The sequence below is a fragment of the Anser brachyrhynchus genome (genome assembly GCF_964034855.1).
Source record: "Anser brachyrhynchus genome assembly, chromosome: 23".
NCBI lineage: Eukaryota > Metazoa > Chordata > Aves > Anseriformes > Anatidae > Anser > Anser brachyrhynchus.
In genome coordinates this window covers 2833339-2850613 of record NC_137716.1, presented here as the reverse complement: position 1 = coordinate 2850613, position 17275 = coordinate 2833339, and the positions used below count along the sequence as shown (strand labels likewise).

General features: G+C 60.8%; 1 protein-coding gene and 1 long non-coding RNA gene across 3 annotated transcripts in view; both read right to left on the bottom strand.

Moving 5' to 3' along the window:
- Window positions 1–6979: 6979 nt before the first annotated feature.
- On the bottom strand, window positions 6980–9470 carry LOC308181971. Of its 2 annotated transcripts, XR_013941631.1 has the most exons (3): window positions 9225–9470; window positions 9039–9145; window positions 6980–7779 (listed from the first exon to the last, which is right to left on the bottom strand). It is a non-coding gene; the product is annotated as an uncharacterized lncRNA (long non-coding RNA). The 2 variants fall into 2 exon arrangements; XR_013941630.1 differs by having other exon boundaries at window positions 6980–9145.
- A 1206-nt stretch (window positions 9471–10676) lies between these two features.
- EFNA2 (ephrin A2) overlaps window positions 10677–17275 on the bottom strand; it is a 42558-nt gene continuing 35959 nt past the window's right edge. Inside the window, exons 2-4 of the mRNA XM_080565849.1 lie at window positions 16338–16630; window positions 14212–14277; window positions 10677–12826 (exon numbers count right to left, since the gene is read on the bottom strand). Coding sequence (XP_080421975.1) covers window positions 12705–12826; window positions 14212–14277; window positions 16338–16630 — 481 coding nt within the window. The 3' untranslated portion in view covers window positions 10677–12704. The remainder of the gene's footprint in view (window positions 12827–14211; window positions 14278–16337; window positions 16631–17275) is intronic.

Here is a 17275-nt window from a genome sequence, read left to right as displayed (position 1 = left end):
GGATGGGATGGGACAGGGCGGGATGGGACAGGGCGGGATGGGATGGGGATGGGATGGGATGGGGAAGGCAGATCGCTGCCAGTTGTGCCAGGGATGTGATCACCAGAGCTGGACTGGTTTGGGGGAGCTTGGCTACAGATGGGACCTTGGGGCAGTGAGCTGCCTTGAGGTCGTACTCAGAGACTTGAAGAGGCTTCTCCAGCCCTGCAGCTTTCAGATCCCGTAATCACTTCCCTGCACGTGCTGCCGCTTGCCCCTGCCCTCCTCGCCCAAGCAGCCCATCTGCCTCGTTAGGTAACCCGCGTGTATTATTAATAATCATATCAAGAATAAAGAGTGGGTTTGTCGTCTCTGGATCCTGTTCCTTTCTTGGGCTCCCCTGTTCCAGTTCCACATGCCTGCTCTGGGAGGCAAGAGGTATAAAGGAAACTAATTAAAAATTGCCAGTGTCTTATGTTGGAGCATTTGGGTGCGTTCAGTAGTGAAAGACAAGCGTCGTGTTGCAAGGAAATCAATTTTACAGTTACAGGAGCAGAATAAATAGAGGTGGTGCATTAAGGCAGGAGGACGGAAAGGGGCTCCAAGGATGCTGGTGCAGGGACACGGCCACTGTTGGGACAAGCCACCCTGGGGACACTGCTCCTCGTCACACGTGGGGCTGGGGTGTGGGACGAGGAGGGTGGCGGGTCCCCTCGTGCCGCGGCTGTCCCCTGCTGGTGCTCCCGGCCCTGTCCCCGCAGCCCCTGCCCTGGCCGCCCTCCCTTGGCAGCAGGCTGAGCCCAAATCGCTGCGTTTTCACCCAAAGCAGCCCCGCACAGCAGGCTGAGCGCTGCACACCGTCCCGGCCAGCCTCACAGGAAAGCAAACGTTGGTCCCCAAAAGCCCCGGCTCGCGCTGCGAGCATCGCTCCCATTAGGGATTCATTATCCATCCCCGCCACACGACTCCCTCTCTGTCTTTTATTTATGTCTCCTCTCTCTCTGCGGGCATGCAGCTAAAATCTATTGGTTTCGCGCACAATTTCATTGTCTTTTTGGGGTCAGGGAAATGGTAAACAAGCCAATTATCCTTGACGGAGGGGGTGAAACGCTCCTCACCCCGCACAGCTATCTGCACCCAGCCCGTGGGTTTCGCCCGGCGCTCGAGGAAGTTCTCGGCTGCCTGGAGACGGGAGCGCGGCAGTCGGGGGGGGGACCAAAAGCAAAATGACTTTTATGCTAAACCACGCTGCTGGCAGGCAGGTAGCGGCTCCGGGTCCGGGGGGACCGTGCCAGGCCCCTTTTACCCCCCCCGGGGTCTCTGCGCTGCTGGCGGAGCCGTCACCGGGACCCCCCCGCCGGCTCCCCCGTCCGCCCCGCGCTGGCCACGCCGCCGCCGCCCCAGCTCTGCAGGATTTTCCTTTCTTCGCCCGTCACACCAGGACAGTTCCGATCCCTAATCCTCAAATTGTCCCTTGCCGGTTTTACATACAGCTCTAAGCTCCTCATAATAGATTTATTTCGGAAAAAAAAAAAAAAAAAAAGAAAAAAGAAAAAAAATGGGAAGGAAATAAAAACCCCTCTGTGGGTTATTATAGGATATTTTTGTTTTAATTGAAAACTATTCTGAGCACGGCGGGGCCGGATCCTCACTGGCGTAAGCCAGCACTGCTCACGAGCATCCTGCAGCCTCCCTGAGCGGGAGCTCAGCACCCTGAGAACCGGCCAGGATTTGGGGGGGCAGCAGCAGGAGCTGTGGCCGAGGGAGGCCCGGAGGGTGCTGAGCGAGAGGCGCAGCCTCTGCGGGGGCTGCTGGCGAGGCCGGCCGCTAATTGCGGTGATCACTTTTCCGCTGAGTGGCGGCCAGAGCCCGGCCGGCTCAGCCTGGATTGTCTCGTTGCTCTGCACCTGATTGAAAATCGGTGCGGAAGAAAATTGAAAAATACATATTTGGGGCGACAGCGAGAGGGATGGAGGGCACCAGGTGAGGCCGGGGCCGTCGGCAGCTCGCTGCGCACACCCGGCGGGCAAATAAATCATCCCGGTATCGCCGCCGCGCGCCGGGAGAAGTTCCCTGGAAAAGAGGAGCCAGAAGCAGAACGGGAGCCGGGATTGATCGGCTGATTATAAAAGGCAGGATGAGTGCTATCGAGCCTCGCTTTCCCTTCATTAGGATCCATGCCACTCATTTCCCTAATAACCCACCTTGAAAGCTTTTAAGCACTTACAGCCCTGCTGAAGGCAGGAGCGTTTGCTAAAGGGTCTGCTGCCTTTCCCCAATCATCTCCTGATTAAATCAGGGCTCTCCGGGCTCGCAGCCACTGCAGGATGCTCGCTGACCCCCCCCCGGCACCCCCGTGCCCTGGCTCTGCCCTGCAGAAACGCCTGCGTGGGGTCGGGGTCTGGTGGAAACGTGGGGGAGAAGCCGCTTGCTGCAGCTGTACAAAAGCTCCAGCGTGTCGGGGCCGTGGGTTTCCACAGCTGCTCCTCCTGGCCTCGTGGCCGTGCTTTGTCTTCCTCCTGCCTTGGTGCAGCGAGGAAGGGCAGAGGGCAGGCACAGGGGTGCTTCGCAGCACTGCTGCTCCTGCAGCGTGCCTGATGCAACACGTGCATGCACCAGCGCGTGCTGCAACGCGTGTGCGCTGCAATGCGTGTGTGCGTTCTGCAACAGTGTGTGCATGCACGTAAGAGCAGCCTGCAATATGTGCACACCTGTGCATGCTGCAATACACGTGTGTGTGCACAGGGGACGATGGCACCAGCACCCACGTGCCACGAGGGGACCCAGGATGATGCAGCAGGACAGTGCCGTGGGGTGACACCAGGAGCCCCTCGGGGTGCCCCGTGTACCCCGGCCAGCAGCGGCTGCAGCGGCCCCAGCCCCAGGTTGCTCCACGGTCCCGCCTGGCCAGGGCAGAGGGGAAAGGCTGTGTCGTTAAACAAACTTAATTAAGTTGCCGAGATGGTTTCTTGGAGTTTGCTCATCCATATTTTTTTTGGTGAGAAGTTGCCTTGGAACTCTGCGGTCTGGGGAGAGAGGAGGTCTCTGGGTGAATTAGCATTTATATAGCTGTGCCTTGCATTTCAAAACCCCCTTTATCTCTATTAGCACCTAATAAAGACAGAGCTTTGCTCTAATTCATAATTATAGCACTGGATGGAAATATTTGTGTTTCTATTCCCTGGGACTTCGCCTCAAAACCGCTCAGCCGATCTGGAGCGAAACATCACCAGGCTCCCCTCTGCGCCCTGCGCCGGAGCCGTCCCAAAGCACGGGGACCACGACTGTTTGCACGAGGGCTCCGTTGCACGAGGGGCATTTGCACAAGGGCTCTGGGCTGAGCCCCCCCATTACTTTTGCTCCTCAGCACCACGGGGGAGCTGGATTTGGCCAGAGCAGGTGGCAGCAGGGCCAGCACCCGCCACGCCACCGCTACGGCTCTGCCTCTGCCGTGAAAAAAAAAGAGAAAAAAAAAGACCAACACACACCTCGTTGTGAATTCACGGCACTCCCCAGCACAAATGGGTTTAAACTACCTTAAGTGTTTCAGCAGGGAACTGGCGCTGGCGGTGTAACACTGTATTACCGCAGCATTAGGAGTGAAGTATTGATCCTAATCCCCTGGTTCAAAAATAGGATTATCAGAAGGGGAGGGGAGGCAGGGGGCGGCTGGGGAGGATGCTCTGTCCCCATCCCCATCTCCCCCCGTCCCCCTCCCCTGGTCCCTGTGGTGGAGGAAGGTGCCGGTGTGCTGCGGGGTCCTGCCCGGCTGCGTCCCCCGGGGCTGGCACCTGCCCCCAAAGGGCCCAAGAAGGGGCCGGAGTGGGGTTTGGGTGGGTGCAGGCCATGGCAGGGGGAATTTCTCCTCCTGCAACCAGCCCTGCGTCCCCTCGTGGCGGTGCCCGTGGCACCGGCCGCTCCGTTTGGCTGTCTCCAGACGCACGTTTCCATTACGCGGCCTCTGCAAAGCCATCTCCCCCGATCGATACCGGCGCCTTCATCCCCCATTGATTGATTGACCGGCAGAGCCCAGGCTCTCCAGGCTCTCCGGAGCTCTCCCAGGCCCAGGGGGGGCTTTGCTGGATTTCTGCTGCCGTGGCTGCCCCGTGGAGGGGAGCAGGCTCCCGGCGAGGCCGGCAGCGCCAGCACGGGGCCAAGCGGGGCCGGGGCTGCCCCAGGAACTGCTCCCCGGGGTCCCGGCTGATGGCATCGGGCACTGGGGCTTGCAGGGGGGGACAGGGGTTCACCCGGCTCCGCCGCCGTGCATCATAGCGCACGCAGCACCGGGCTGGGCAGCTGCATGTGTTGTGGATTAAGGCACGCGGTGGAGGCTGCGTGGATTTGGGCTCCTCCGTGCCAGGAAATCGGGAAGGGGGCTGCGAAGGCGGCTGCATCTGGCACCTCGCTCGGCCCAGCCCCGCGGCTTTGTCCCTCGTCCCAGCAGCAGCCCCTGCCCGCCGGCTCCCAGCACCGCTCACGTTTCCCTCCTAATCTCCTCTTTTTCCTTCTTAATCCCCTCTCTCCTCCGGGGCTGGTTCTCCCTCTCCTCTCTCTCCTCCTCTTCTCCCTTCCCTCTCTTCCCGCCCGCCCCCCCCTCCCCGCAAGCCAAATTACCCTTAATGATATGCTGAAGGCCATGACACCCATGTTGTCTCTTTGTCATCCTTCGCGGTGCAGTGTGAAAAGATAATACAAAATGCGGCACTTATCTACAATTGAGAGCCAAGACAACTTGCTAATCCCTTAATAACGCGCCGGCGAGGGCCTCATTGGCTGGCGGCGCGCGGGGCTCCCGCGGCTGCATGCAAAATCGCCGCCGCCGCTGCCAAGGTCTGGGCTGCGCACCGCGCGCCGTGCACCGCGCACCATACGTGCCATCAGCCGGGGCGCAGCTGCCCCCCGGGAACCGGGCTGCTCCGGGCCGCAGCCGGCAGCCAAATGAGCCCAAAGCGAGGAGCGGGAGCGGCGGGGAGATGGGGAGCATCCCGCTGATGGGAGAAAGGAGAGGGCCCAAGGTTAAAAGGGACATATCCCTGCGGGACGCATCCTGACTCTGCTGGTGCCTGTGTGAAACTCCATCCCTGATGGCTGCAGTCAGCCTGGCCCTGCTGCCAAGGGAGCAGGGCATGGTCTTGCTTGCTTTGTGCTTAGGTGCTGCACTGGGTACCCTGGAGGGTTTTGCAGATTGCGTTCATCCTTTTGGGGGACCGGCCAGTGCCGGGGGGTGAGCATGGCTGCACCTGAGTGTCATGGCCTGGGAGCATCACTGCACCTGCAGCGTTGCTGCACCAGAGCATCGCTGCGCCCAGGGCACTGCTGCACCCAGGAGCGAGGATGCCGGGGTGCAGCGATCCCAGGGTGCAGCGATGCCGGTGCCCCTCTGCCCCGCGCCCTGTGACGGACAGAAATTGCCACTTAATTTCCGGCTTCCTTTCCCCTTCCCCACCCCCGCTGTGATTTACTTCTCCCCGGAGGAGCCCAAAAGCTGTAAACACACTTTTATTTGTCAGTTGTATCCCTGCAGCCGGCAAGGCTGTTGAAAAGGTAATATATGATTTCAGTCCTCTTTGCTTGATGATGTCGGGATTAGGAGCCCTACATATTTTATAGAAACCTCTACATGATCTTCCTTTATAAATCATTTAAATAGGAGTGTCTTTTCTTGGTGTGTGATATAAAATATTTACTGGAGTGGATGAAGGCTATTCATCCGTGTTTACCCTCCTGCTTACCAGACCGGCTACATTTACAAACAGCTCAGCCTGGCACAGCCCTTCGCCGCCGCCTGCGAGGACCTGGTTAAATGCAGGGCTCGCACGCTCCCAGCCCTGGGTGCGCTGCAAAAGTCAGCACAGGAGCCTGGGGGGGACAATGTATCCCCCCCCCCCAGCTCTGCTTTGCTGCAAAAGGAACGGTTTTGGTGCAGCAGCTCAGCACACACTGGTGCAGGAGCTGAGTGCCAGGGTATCCGCAGTCCCATCGCCCTCTGCACGGCCGGCTCCTGCCTGCAAAAACTGGGCTGTGCCCGCGGCTCCCGGCCCCGCAGCGTCCTCCCGAGCGAGCGAGGCGCTTCCCCGGCCATTAGCATTCATTGCAATTCTTTTCATTTGTTACCTGGCAGGGAAATGAAAACACGTTGTTCCCCCCAGCGGGGTGTTCCCCATGGCGAGCCCCAACTTTTCAATCATTTCTTGGCACCGCCGTGGCAGAGAGCGGCCCCCCCCGTCCCCCAGGCAGGAGACATTGCTATTAAAAGGCTCGCCCAGGGGCATGTATTTTACATAAGACGCCGTGTACATGCTGTGCAACATTCAGGAGGATCATGCTGGAGCAATTGGTCCGGATATAATGCCGGTTACCTTGCGAGATAGGAGCGCGCAGAGGGGAGCGGATGCTCGCTCCGTGCCACAGGGAAGCGACCCCCCCCCACACCCCGCAGGCTCTTGGGGCTTGGAGGGGGCAGAATCACAGCCGGCAGTGGGATGGGGCCAAAGGGGCAGGAGGGTCCCAACTGCTGTCCCCTGGGCTGGCATCGCCGCTGTCCCCTGCCCGCAAGGTGCGAGAGCTCCCCTCCCTGCTCGCGACGCCGGGGCGGGGGAATTAACAGCTCAAGAACCGAACTAAATGTCTAGCGGCCTGAAAAGTTTCATTTCCTGCTAGCGAGGGCCCTGCAGAACGGCATGTAAAGGAGGCTGCGCTATCTGTACACAATTACACACCCGGCTGGCTTATTTCATGGAAATCAATGGCCGCAGAGGGACAGCCCGTCGGGGGCTCTGCAGTGCAGCGCGCCGGCGGCCCCCCCGATGCGTGCCGTGTCCTCGCCGCGCCGCCGCGCATCGCCCCCGTGCCCAGCACGGCCCCGCATACAGATCAGCCGGGGATCAAAGGTGCTGGTGCTGCCCGGTGAGCAGGGACAGGAGCAGGCAGTCATTATTTCCTCCTACCTGCATCCTGCTGCTACACCCCGGCAAACTCGCCGCTTCCCTCTCCCGTGCTATTTTCATAAATCATCCCCCCGAGCTGGTGTTTTCCTGGGTGCCCGGCAGCCGGCAGCTTGTTACACGGACGTTTCTGGTTGTATCGCTTGTACCTATCAAGAGATAAGGCCGGGGAGAGGAGCGGAGGGAGGGGAGGCAGGGAATAAAGTGCAGATGTGACAGGCAGGTTACAGAAAACGAGGAGTGGGGACGTGGCAGGGCCCGGGAGGTGCTGGTGAGTGCAGGGCACCGCGGGTCACCGCGGTCCCCTGCTCGGGATGGGACCGGGGGACACCGAGGTGAGCCCCACAGTCCTGCTGCAGCTGGGAGCTCGTGGCCTGGAGGGGACGCGTGACACGATTTGGTGGGGGAATTAAAACACCGGGAAGGCTGGGGAATCACGCAGTGCCTGCAGTTATTTTTAGCTGGGGTGTTCCCGGCGCAGGGCTCGCAGGAGCTGGAAGCCTCTGCCTCGAGCAGCCCCGGGGGAGCGCTCAGCCCCGGACAGCCTCGGGCCGTGAGCGTTCCCCTCCAGGCACGGGGCCGGCCCCTCGGTGGCGTAAATCAGGGAAACCCCACGGCAGGGCACAGCGGGGCCAGGCGCTGCCCCAGCGGAGGCTCCAGCCTCCAGCTGTATTTCGCCTTCAGGCTGTTAGAGCTGGAGCAAGGAGAGAAGGGAAGGGAGAGGCTCCAGAAGCGGCACGGTGCTGGCCGGATCCTGATCCCCACCGAGGTGTAAGTCTGGCCGATAACACAGGGGCAAGGGGGGCACCCCCAGACCCCACACCACCTGTGGCCGTAACCCATCTGCACCTCGCACCTTTATGGGATTAAAAGAAAAAGAAAGATGATTAACGCTGAAATGTTGAGATTCAGCTGCCCGCCTCGGAGAGGTGCATGCGGTGAGCCCGGCAGGTGCTGGCCCCGTGGTGCTGCCGTGGGGTCCCGAGCCGGAGGCGCTGGGGATTGAAGGCACCTGGGGAAAGAGGAGCTGGGGACCGGCTTCGTCCCCACATGCTTCCCTCGTCCCTCCCCGGCACCTGGAGGAGAGCACGGCCACGGCCCCCTGTGGGCACACCGAGCGCTGTGGTCCTGATTAATTGGCACAGCCACATCCCAGAGTAAATCATCCCTCGCCGCGGCGCGGAGGCGAGGCCGCGCTTCTGTCAGCCTGGAAACCCGAGCAGGAAGCCTCAGGGCTGCAAAGCTGGAAAGGGGCTGGCAAAGCCTGGAGGGGTCTGAGCAGCGCCCGGGGCAGCGAGGAGCTCACTGCTCCCTGCAGGAAGGCAGCCCCAAACGGGCCCAAAGCCACGCTTCGAGCTGGGGATTTTGCTCACACAAGCACGGGACGTGCCGCTCCAGGGCTGCAGGACATGGGTGGCACCACCCCGCGTGCCACCGCCAGCCGGTCCCTGCCCGCAGCTTCAATTACGAGAGCGGCAACGAAGTAAAATTGGTGCTAGACGAGCTTCAGGCCCGTAAAAAACCCATTTCAGACACCACCAGCCATACGTGACGCTCGGGGGGGGGACCCTCACAGCTGGGTGCGGGGGCTGCCACCCCCCTGGCCAGCATCGATCCTGCACAACAAAGCCAAGTCCCCGCTGCTGGCCTGGACGCTGCGCTGCCGCCTGCTCCGACGGGGCTCAGCCCAGCGCTGCCACCAGAGCCTCTGCCCCATCCTGACCCTGCTGGGCTCCAAGCGCTGCCCGGGCTCCAGCTAACCCAGGCTGCACCCAGGAACAAGGCTATTTTGGGGTCCCGGGGGTGAAACCAGGTGGGATCAGCCCTGGGGCCGCGGGGACCTGCAGCGGGTTGGGAGACCCGGCTGGGGTGCAGAGCGGCCCCCCGAGAAGCCCCACCGTGAGCGGGCACGCGGGGGCCGTGTCCGTCCCCTTCCCGCACGCTGCCACGGCTAGCGCGGAGAGGAGATTTAAGACGTGTTTCATTTCTGCGGGTCAGCGTGCGGAGGAATTCTCTGTTTCCCAACAGTGCCAGACACTTCAAATAAGGAAAGAGAAACACGAAAACAGGGTCTGGTTCTTAACAGCCCATCTGCTTCAGCTGGTTATTCCCCACCTGGCGCGTAGCAGCCTCCAGCTTTTAAGGACGCAGCAGCTTCCCCACGCAGCTCCGACGCCTCGCGAGAGGCAGCGATGCTCGGGAAGGGGACGCGAGGCTGGGACCTGGGAGAGCAGAGAAAAGGAGCTCCCAGGTCCTGCAGATGGGCAAAGCCACCACGTCCCCACCGGCCAAGTCACTCACCTTGTGCATCCCCGCTCCCTTTTGCCCAAGAGACCCCAGACCCTTGGGGGACCCAACAGGGGTGGTACTGGGGGTCTCCAACTGCCCGCAGAGCGCTCACTGCCCCAAATCCAGCATGAGGGGTGCCCATTGTGGGCATCAGAGCCAGCCCCCAACTCCAGCCCCAGGCTCTCAGCCACCCACCAGCCCCACGGGGCCGTGACCCGTCCATGGCCCTGGGTTAAATATAACCCAAACTGGGCCGGTGGCCAGTGCTCACCGGGCTGCCTGGAGCGGGACGCTGGGGGCTCTCCATCACTGTGGGTCCTTAAATCAAAGCTCAATGCCACTGCCAAAGAGACAGGCGGGCTGATCAAAATGAGCCCTTTCAGGCCTTAAAAATCCATGACTCCATTAATTAATTACTAACGATGATCCGTCTCAGCCTTGCGCCTGCCAGCTTGCTATTTTTAACTCCGTATTTCCAACCCCACGTGTTAAAAAAATCATGAGTCAGGCCTCAAAAAAAAAACTTACGGCGTCGGGCTGAAAACCTCCCTTTTTCCCCACGTCCCTGCCGGGCTCTTTCTCCGGCACTTTGCGGTTTCCCAGCCCGGCGCAGGGTTTGCCGGGGCGAGGAGAGGAGCGGCGCGGGCCTCGCATCCCCGTCGGTCGGTGCTGGTGTCGCTCCCCGCGCCTGGCACACAGATGGCCCTTATTAAAAAGCAAAATGAGTCTTTCACCCTCTTGTGGCAAACTTCAGAGCCTCGGATCAGCTGCACGAGCCTGAATTAATTAACAGCGGATTGTTCCTATTCTGCTAATTATGCTGAAATATGCATTAAACGCTGGAAATTAGCATGGGCCGCACAAAAAAGTTATTTAGGGCTGCGACAAACAAGCGCAGGCGGGCGCCCGGTGCGAGCGCTGCTCTGCCAGGGGAGGTGGCTCACGGTGGGAGCTGCCATGGGGTTAGGAAAATGCCCCCGAGGACGCGCGTGATGCCCCTCGGAGCACCCTGCCCCAGGTTTGGTGGCCCCTGGGGACATCGCCAGGCACTGGCCCAATGCAGCACGAGGGGAAACTGAGGCAGCGGCGGGCGAGCGCCTGGGGAGACGCCGGAGCGCCACGTCCCAGCCCGCAGCGCCCACCCACCGGGCTGCATTGCCTCCAATCATTAAGTACTATCAACAATCGCATATTAATTAATTTAATATCCATTATTATTCATTAACACAGTAATTAAATCCTTCCCGTAATTAACGCACCACCCAGCAGAGCGGTCTGGCGGCACGGCCCCCTTGCACCGGCGGAGAGGGCGGCGCGGGGAGCGGGGAAGGAGCCGAGCGCGGCCGCCCCGCTGCACCCCAGTGCCTCCCAGTGCCTCCCAGTGCCGCTGGTGGCCGGACCGGTGGCGCATTTCGGATCGGAGCCCGGCGGCGGCGGCGGGAGGGAAAGGCACTTCTCGAAAGCAAGGGCCTCACATGACATTTATTTTTATTTTATTATAAAAAAATACAGAATCCAAATCAGGTGGTGATCCGGTTACCATCAGCACGACGTCGAGGACGAAAGCGGCGTGGCTAAGGACGAAGCTAGGCGGGACGGAGACCAACACGCAAAACCAGCGCCGACAACGGGCTGCTCCCAAGGGAAAAACCGACCCCAGCAACCCCCCCCCAGCCCTCACCCAACCCTCGCCTCTGCTCAGAGCTCCCTGCAAGTGTTGCTGCCTCACTTTGCTTTTAACTCTCTCACAGTCGCTGTACACAATATAGATATTTATATATATAATCTATATATATATAAAACACAGACCGAAGGCCAGGTTTTGCCGTCGCCACTCCCCTGCGAGCCCGGCGGTGCTGGAGCGGTGCCTGGGCACGGCCCCCGGCCCCCCCCTCACCCCCGGGGTACCGGTGCCAGGAGAACCACGATGCTTTCGCTCGCCTTCGAGAACCACGACCTGGTCAAGACACAGGGGGACGGGGGGGGGGGAAGGCGACAGGATGGGGGGGGGGGGGGCGGTGGCGGGGAATGTGTTTTTTTTAATCGTCGTTTTGTAATTTTATTCTTTTTTTTTTTTTTTTTTGGATGGTTGAGATGAGCTTATTGCGAGATTTCAGCGTCCTAGTCTAAAAAATAAAAATAATCAAATAAAAATAAAATAAACCCTTCCATAAAATTCATTCTCAACAATACATAAAAAAACGCTCACAGTATAGCGCCTGCCGGCTGTATTTACAGAGCGGAGCGGCCCCCGGGCCCCCGCGGAGAAAAGAGACGGGGCTGGAAAAGGTCCGTGGAAAGGGCTCGGTGCGGGCAAAGCCGGCGTCCCGGGGCCACCGCCCCCGGCGTGAGCCCCCCGGGGGGGGGACACAGTCCTGGATTTAAGGCGAGGAGGGGCCGGGCCCCTCTCTGGTTCATCTCCCACCCCCTGCGCTTCGGGGGCCGATGGGGTTTTTCCGTGGTTTCCTTTTGGATGCGAAGAAAGAAGAGGAGAAGAAGCCAAAGCCCGGCGCAGCCGCGGCCCCGGTGCCAGCCCCGCGCGGAGCGGGGGGGACAATCATAGGGGGGGCCCCGTCCGCCCCCCACGGCCGATGCTGGGGACGAGCCCCTGGGGCCACGAGCACCTGGGAGGCGGCGAGGAGGACGGGGTGCAGACCCAAAAAGCTGCTCCATCCTGGCGCTGGGGGGGAATCCAGCCCCCGGGGGGGCACAGGCGGTGCTTGGGCTGACACGGAGGGGATGCAGCACCGGGGGGGGCAGCGGTCGGCCCTGCTCCAGCCCCAGGTCCAGCCGAGCACCTGGGGGGGCTCCTGGTGCCATCCAGAACCCCCAGGGCTCCCCGTGGGTGCTGCCACTTCGCTGCTGGCGGAGCCGCCCCGTGGGGACGGAGGTGACATCCACAGTGCGAGCCATGGGGAGGGGTCACCCCAGGGGGCTCGTAGCTCGGGGACCCCCCCAGAAGCCTCGTGTCCGTCCGGGTCCCCCATCCCCGTGCGCTGCGACGTCCTGCTGCAGGAGGGGCGGCCGGGCTGGGAAGGAGTCCGTGCCATCGGCACCGTGGCGGTGTCCATCTCGCCGGGCGAAGGCAGTGTGCCACGCCGCAGCCACCACGGCCCCGGAGAGGGGCTCAGCGCCCGGGGCCCCCCCGTGCGGTTCAGTCTGACACGGGGAAGCCTGGACTGAAAAGAGAGCCAACAAAAATAAAAATCTTTTTTTTTTTAAAAAAAAAAAAAAATCGGAAAAAAAAAAATAATCAAAAATCAGGACTCTATATTTGGTCTAGAAATGTAAAAAGCAACATCCTACGGGGGAGCCGGAGCCGAGCGAGCTGCAGGGAAGGGAGCCCTCGAGGCGCGCGGGCAGGATCCGTCCCGGTTCCACCGCCGCTGGTGCGGGACCGCTCCCCCGGCGCGCTGCACTGGTGCGGGGGGCTCCGGGGGGCTCCTGGCCGGCAGCACAGCCCCGCTCCGTCCCGCACCTCGCCCCGCGGCGCTAGGAGGCCAGCAGCGTCCAGAAGACCGGCACCACCACGAGCGCGGCGTGCGGCACCCTGAGGCTGCAGCACGAGTTGTTGCTGGTGAAGATGGGCTCCGGGGACTCGTAGAGGGAATCGTCTGCGGGAGGGAGGAGAAGGGAGGCATGAGACGGCTGAGCACCACCCCGGGGCACGGCGGGCAAGGGGAGGGGGTGATGCTCAGCGCCCCACTAGGGTTGGGGACCCCAGGGTGGCGTCAGGCAGCGCCCGGGCCCCGTCCCCTGCGCAGCCTCCCCGACTGCTCGGATGCCAGCGGGGCTGGATCCGGCCCAGCTGCGTGACACCAGCCCAGCAATCCGGCACCGCGCCGGGTGGCAAAGCGGCGCGTGGCCAGAAATAAGTTAAATTACGGCTAACGCTGTTAGCGCACTCCCCGGGCTCTGCTCTCTCGTGTTTATCACCGGATTAAGGATTTTTTACAGACCCAGAGCCAGGAAAAGCAGCGCCTGCCCCTGCCCCATCCTCCTGCCCCCATCCTGCAGGGTCCTCACGTGGGGTCTCACCCAGAGCCGGGTGCTTGCAGATGCAAAGGTCCCAGGGTCCAGAGTGGATCCCCCGGGGGCCCCGCGTTCCCCCCCCCCAGCGCAGTGCCTGTGCCACAGCTGCACAAAGGCAGCCCTTCTCTGCAAGGCACCCACATAATAAAATCCCGATATTATTAAAATACTAAAAAAAATTATATCAGGAGAGATTTTTTCCCCCATTATGCCCTAGTCCTGAACAAAACAGAATGATTTTTTACAGATGGTTTCATTATATTGGGTTTTATTTTAAAGCCATGCAAATAAAAAAAAAAGAAAGACATCCTTTTAAATGGTGACATTTCGCAGGCACTCAGCCCTTCCCCAGGGAGAGCTGCTGCCATTTGCTAATTACACGTTAACAGGAGAAGAAAATTATTAATTTGTTTTTTTAAATGGCTGAGTTATTTGATTCTGAAAAGTAGCCACTGTGCAGAGATTATTATTTTTTTTTTTCCCCTTTCTGAAACCCAGCGGCAGGCGGCAGCCGCCCAGGCGAGGCGCTCGCCCTGCGCCAGCCGTGGCTCCGGGCACAGACCCTGCGGAGGAGCTTTTTGGGCAGGATGGGGGCACCCCCGAGCCCCAGGACACCAGCAGGGTTTGCCCCCCCCTTGGTGCTCGCAGCCTCCTGCACCTCGGTGACACACAAGTGCCACCCTGGGGACACCGGGGGTCACCCAGGACCTGGCGTGCCGTGGGGACTGGATGCAACCACGGCGCTTGGCACAAGGTCCGCGTTTTCCCAAAGCTCAGGGGCTCCTGCCCCAAACCTCCCCTCCCTCCAAAGCCATATTTATGCAGCCAAGTCCCACAGAAACCAGAGGTCCCCCCCTCGCCCACCAGTGGCTGAAAGCAGCGGCCCCCCGGGGGCCAGCAGCCCACCCCGCAGGGCACCTGCACCCCACAGCCCCCACCCCACCACGGCCCCGTGGCGCCCACTTACTCGTCGGCCGAACGTAAACCTTCAGCTTGAGGCAGGGCCTGTCCACCATGTTCGGGGGAGAAGCAGCTGCGGAGGAGCATAAAGGGGATAAAAAAAAAAGCAGCCCCGTTAGCAAGGCATCAGCTCGGACCCCACAGCCCCCAGCGGGGATGAGCAGAGCCCCCTCGGGGCAGGGACCCCCTCGGGGCAGGGACCCTTTATAGTGGGAGGGCTAGGGCTGGCCCTGCGCTGCTCCGGGGCGGCCCAGTGAAGGGTCTTTACTGGTCCCAGTGCAGCTGGCAGCGATCTGCAGCAAATATTCGGGCTGCCTCCAGCAGCTCCGCGGGCTCTCGGCTCACACGCGGGATTAAACGCCTTGCAGAACACGAGGGCAGGGATGGGAAGAGCGGAGGAAGGGGCGAGGGTTCGGTGTCAGTGTCGCCATCACCACTTGGGGAAGCCCCGGGTTTCACGGTGGCACCCCGGGGTGCTGGCGGCGACGCTCTGCCCGCACCCACAGCCCCAAGCCCCCGGGATGGGGACGGGGAAGGGAATGGGGACAGGGCTCCACGTCTGCAATGCCCAGCCCCACGGCATGGGGCGATTCCGGCCGACGTGTGCCCAAAGCCTGATCCCCGCTGGTGGCTCTCCGGTGGCCTCTGTCCTGTCCGCCGTGCCACCAAGGAGGGCGAGAGCGAGAGCAGGTCTGCGTGGCTCTCCCTCGCAGGCAAAATGAGGCTAAAGGCAGAGCAAAACTAATACTCCATGGGAGAGACAAAGGGAGTAATTGCAATAATTATCTTGGTGAAAGTCCCCTCGCAATATTAGAAAATGTGATTTTTATATATGTGTTTTTATAGGAATTTAATTTTCTTTTTTTTTTTTTTTTGAATTAAAGAAGGGAAGAGCGCATTACTCTCAATAAAGTTTAATTTGAGCTGGAAGAAGGGGGAATTGGGATGTGGCTCGTGCGAGAGCCGGCAGCAAGGGGCCACCCTGCCTGGCACGCGCGGCCCCGGGCCACCAGCACCCCTTCCCCGCCAGCTCTCGGGGGGACACGGCAGGCTCTGGGGACCCCAGAATGAGCAGCGACACCGGGACCACGTCCCCAGTGATGGAGCAGGGGCCGGGCAGCGGGTGCCGGAGCACCCGTTACTTCTTATCCCTTCCTTTTCCTCCCTCGTGCAGCGCCCTGTTGGGGAACACGACTGCCGAAATTCGGGAAGGTCACGGCGCTGGTGCCTGGCGCCGTGCACGGAGCCCGTGGTGCCCATCCCCGTCCCCAGGGCCAGCGCTCGACCTTGGCCCAGCGCGGGAGCGCGGCCCCGTCCCCGTGCCCGCGAGGTTAATGGCATTCCAATCCGCGGGCGCGAGGAGGAGGTAATTTCTTTTCTTTCATGTCTGCTAAATACGGTTCCTCAAAGAGGCATAATTTCTAATGTTCCGCATGACATGAATCCTAACCGGTTTAGCAATGATCAGCTTCACCATTTACTTCTGTGTAATCTCTCCCTAACGACATTAAAAATAAAAAAAAAATAAAATAAAATAAAATAAAACGGGGCGGGGGGGGGGGAGAGAGAGTTGTAGCTGCCGTTATTTCGCGAGTGACATTTTACAGGGGGAGAGAGCGAGGGGGGAAAATGGTAATTTAATATAGATAAAAGGAACAAATTAAGTGGGCTGAAAACAGATGCTTTAGGAAAAAGGGGGAGAAATAATAAGGGAGATAAGCAGGCCGGGCAGCTCCTGAGTGAGGAGAGAGGCGTCCCTGCCTCCCCGTGACACCGGCGGGTGCTCGGGGGTCACGGTTTCTAATTTATTTTTACTTTTTTTACCCTTCATTGATCACAAGGCTCCCAGCGCCCGATCCGAGCCCATTAGCTTATTTTCCCGAGGCTGGAGCAGCTCTCTTCCTCATCCTCCTCCTCCTCCTCTTTCTCCTCCTCCTCTGCCGCCACCTCAGAGCCTGGCTGCTCTGGGAATTAAGAAGGGGCCCAATCCTGCCACGTGCCCAGGTTTGGGGGCTTTGTAGCGTTTTGGACAGCCAGGGTGGCCGCTGCTCCCCTTCGCTCAGGGGAAGTGGGGCAGATTTGGGGGGCAGTGTTCGACCCCCCCCCCCCCACCACCACCAGCCCCCCACTCACAGATGTAGTAGTACTCGTGGCCGGGCCGGAACTCGAAGCCCAGCGAGAAGGGGGTGAAGAGCTGGAACTTCTCGGAAAACTTGAGGGGCCCGTTGGGGGAGTCGGGGCGGTTGCACTCCCAGCGCTTGAAGCCCTTCTGCCGGTGGTCGCAGGACGCGTGCCCCTCGTAGTTGACCATGTAGAGGACGTAGCGCTCCATGCGCTCGGCGGGCAGCGGCTCCTCGTAGTGCGGGCAGTAGATGTCCAGGTAGTCGTTGATGCTCACCTCCACCGTGTAGTCCCCGCGGTGGAACCTGCGGCACAGCCGGCGTCAGCACCCTGCACCCCAAAGGGCCTGATCCTGCCCGGCCCCGCACCCCCCCCCCAGCATCAACCTCAGGAGATTAAACCCGGCGCCTCGGTGTTGTGGGATTAATACCCGGGCGACGCTCGGTACTGAGGAGCAAAAAAATCATTATTCGCCGCGATAAGCATCGGCCCTTTTGGTATTAGTGCCGACGCGCGCCGCAATCCCGTTGTAATTTGCGTTTTTGGCACTGATTATCGGAGAGATTAAGGGATTAGCGGATCCGGGAGAGGTCCCTGTGCGCGGCGGCTCCCACCCCACAGCAGCACCCGGCCCCTGCCCCCGGCACCCTGGGCCCCCCCCCAGCTCAACCCCGCGCCCCCCCAGGAGCCAACCTGGTGCTTCTCCTTTTTCCCCCCCTTGTGATGACTTTTCTCTGCTAATTAACTTGAGGCTCCCGCAGCACCGCTCCCCCCAGCACCACGACGTGTCCCATATGTGTCCCACGTTGTGCCCCCCCCCCGCACCGATCCTGCCCACAGCCACCCCCCGGTGCTCCCCGACACCGCCCGAGCACCCGGGCTGAGGCTGGCTCAAACTCATCACACGGATGTCCCGAACACACCGACGACGCTGCACGCCGCAGCAGGGA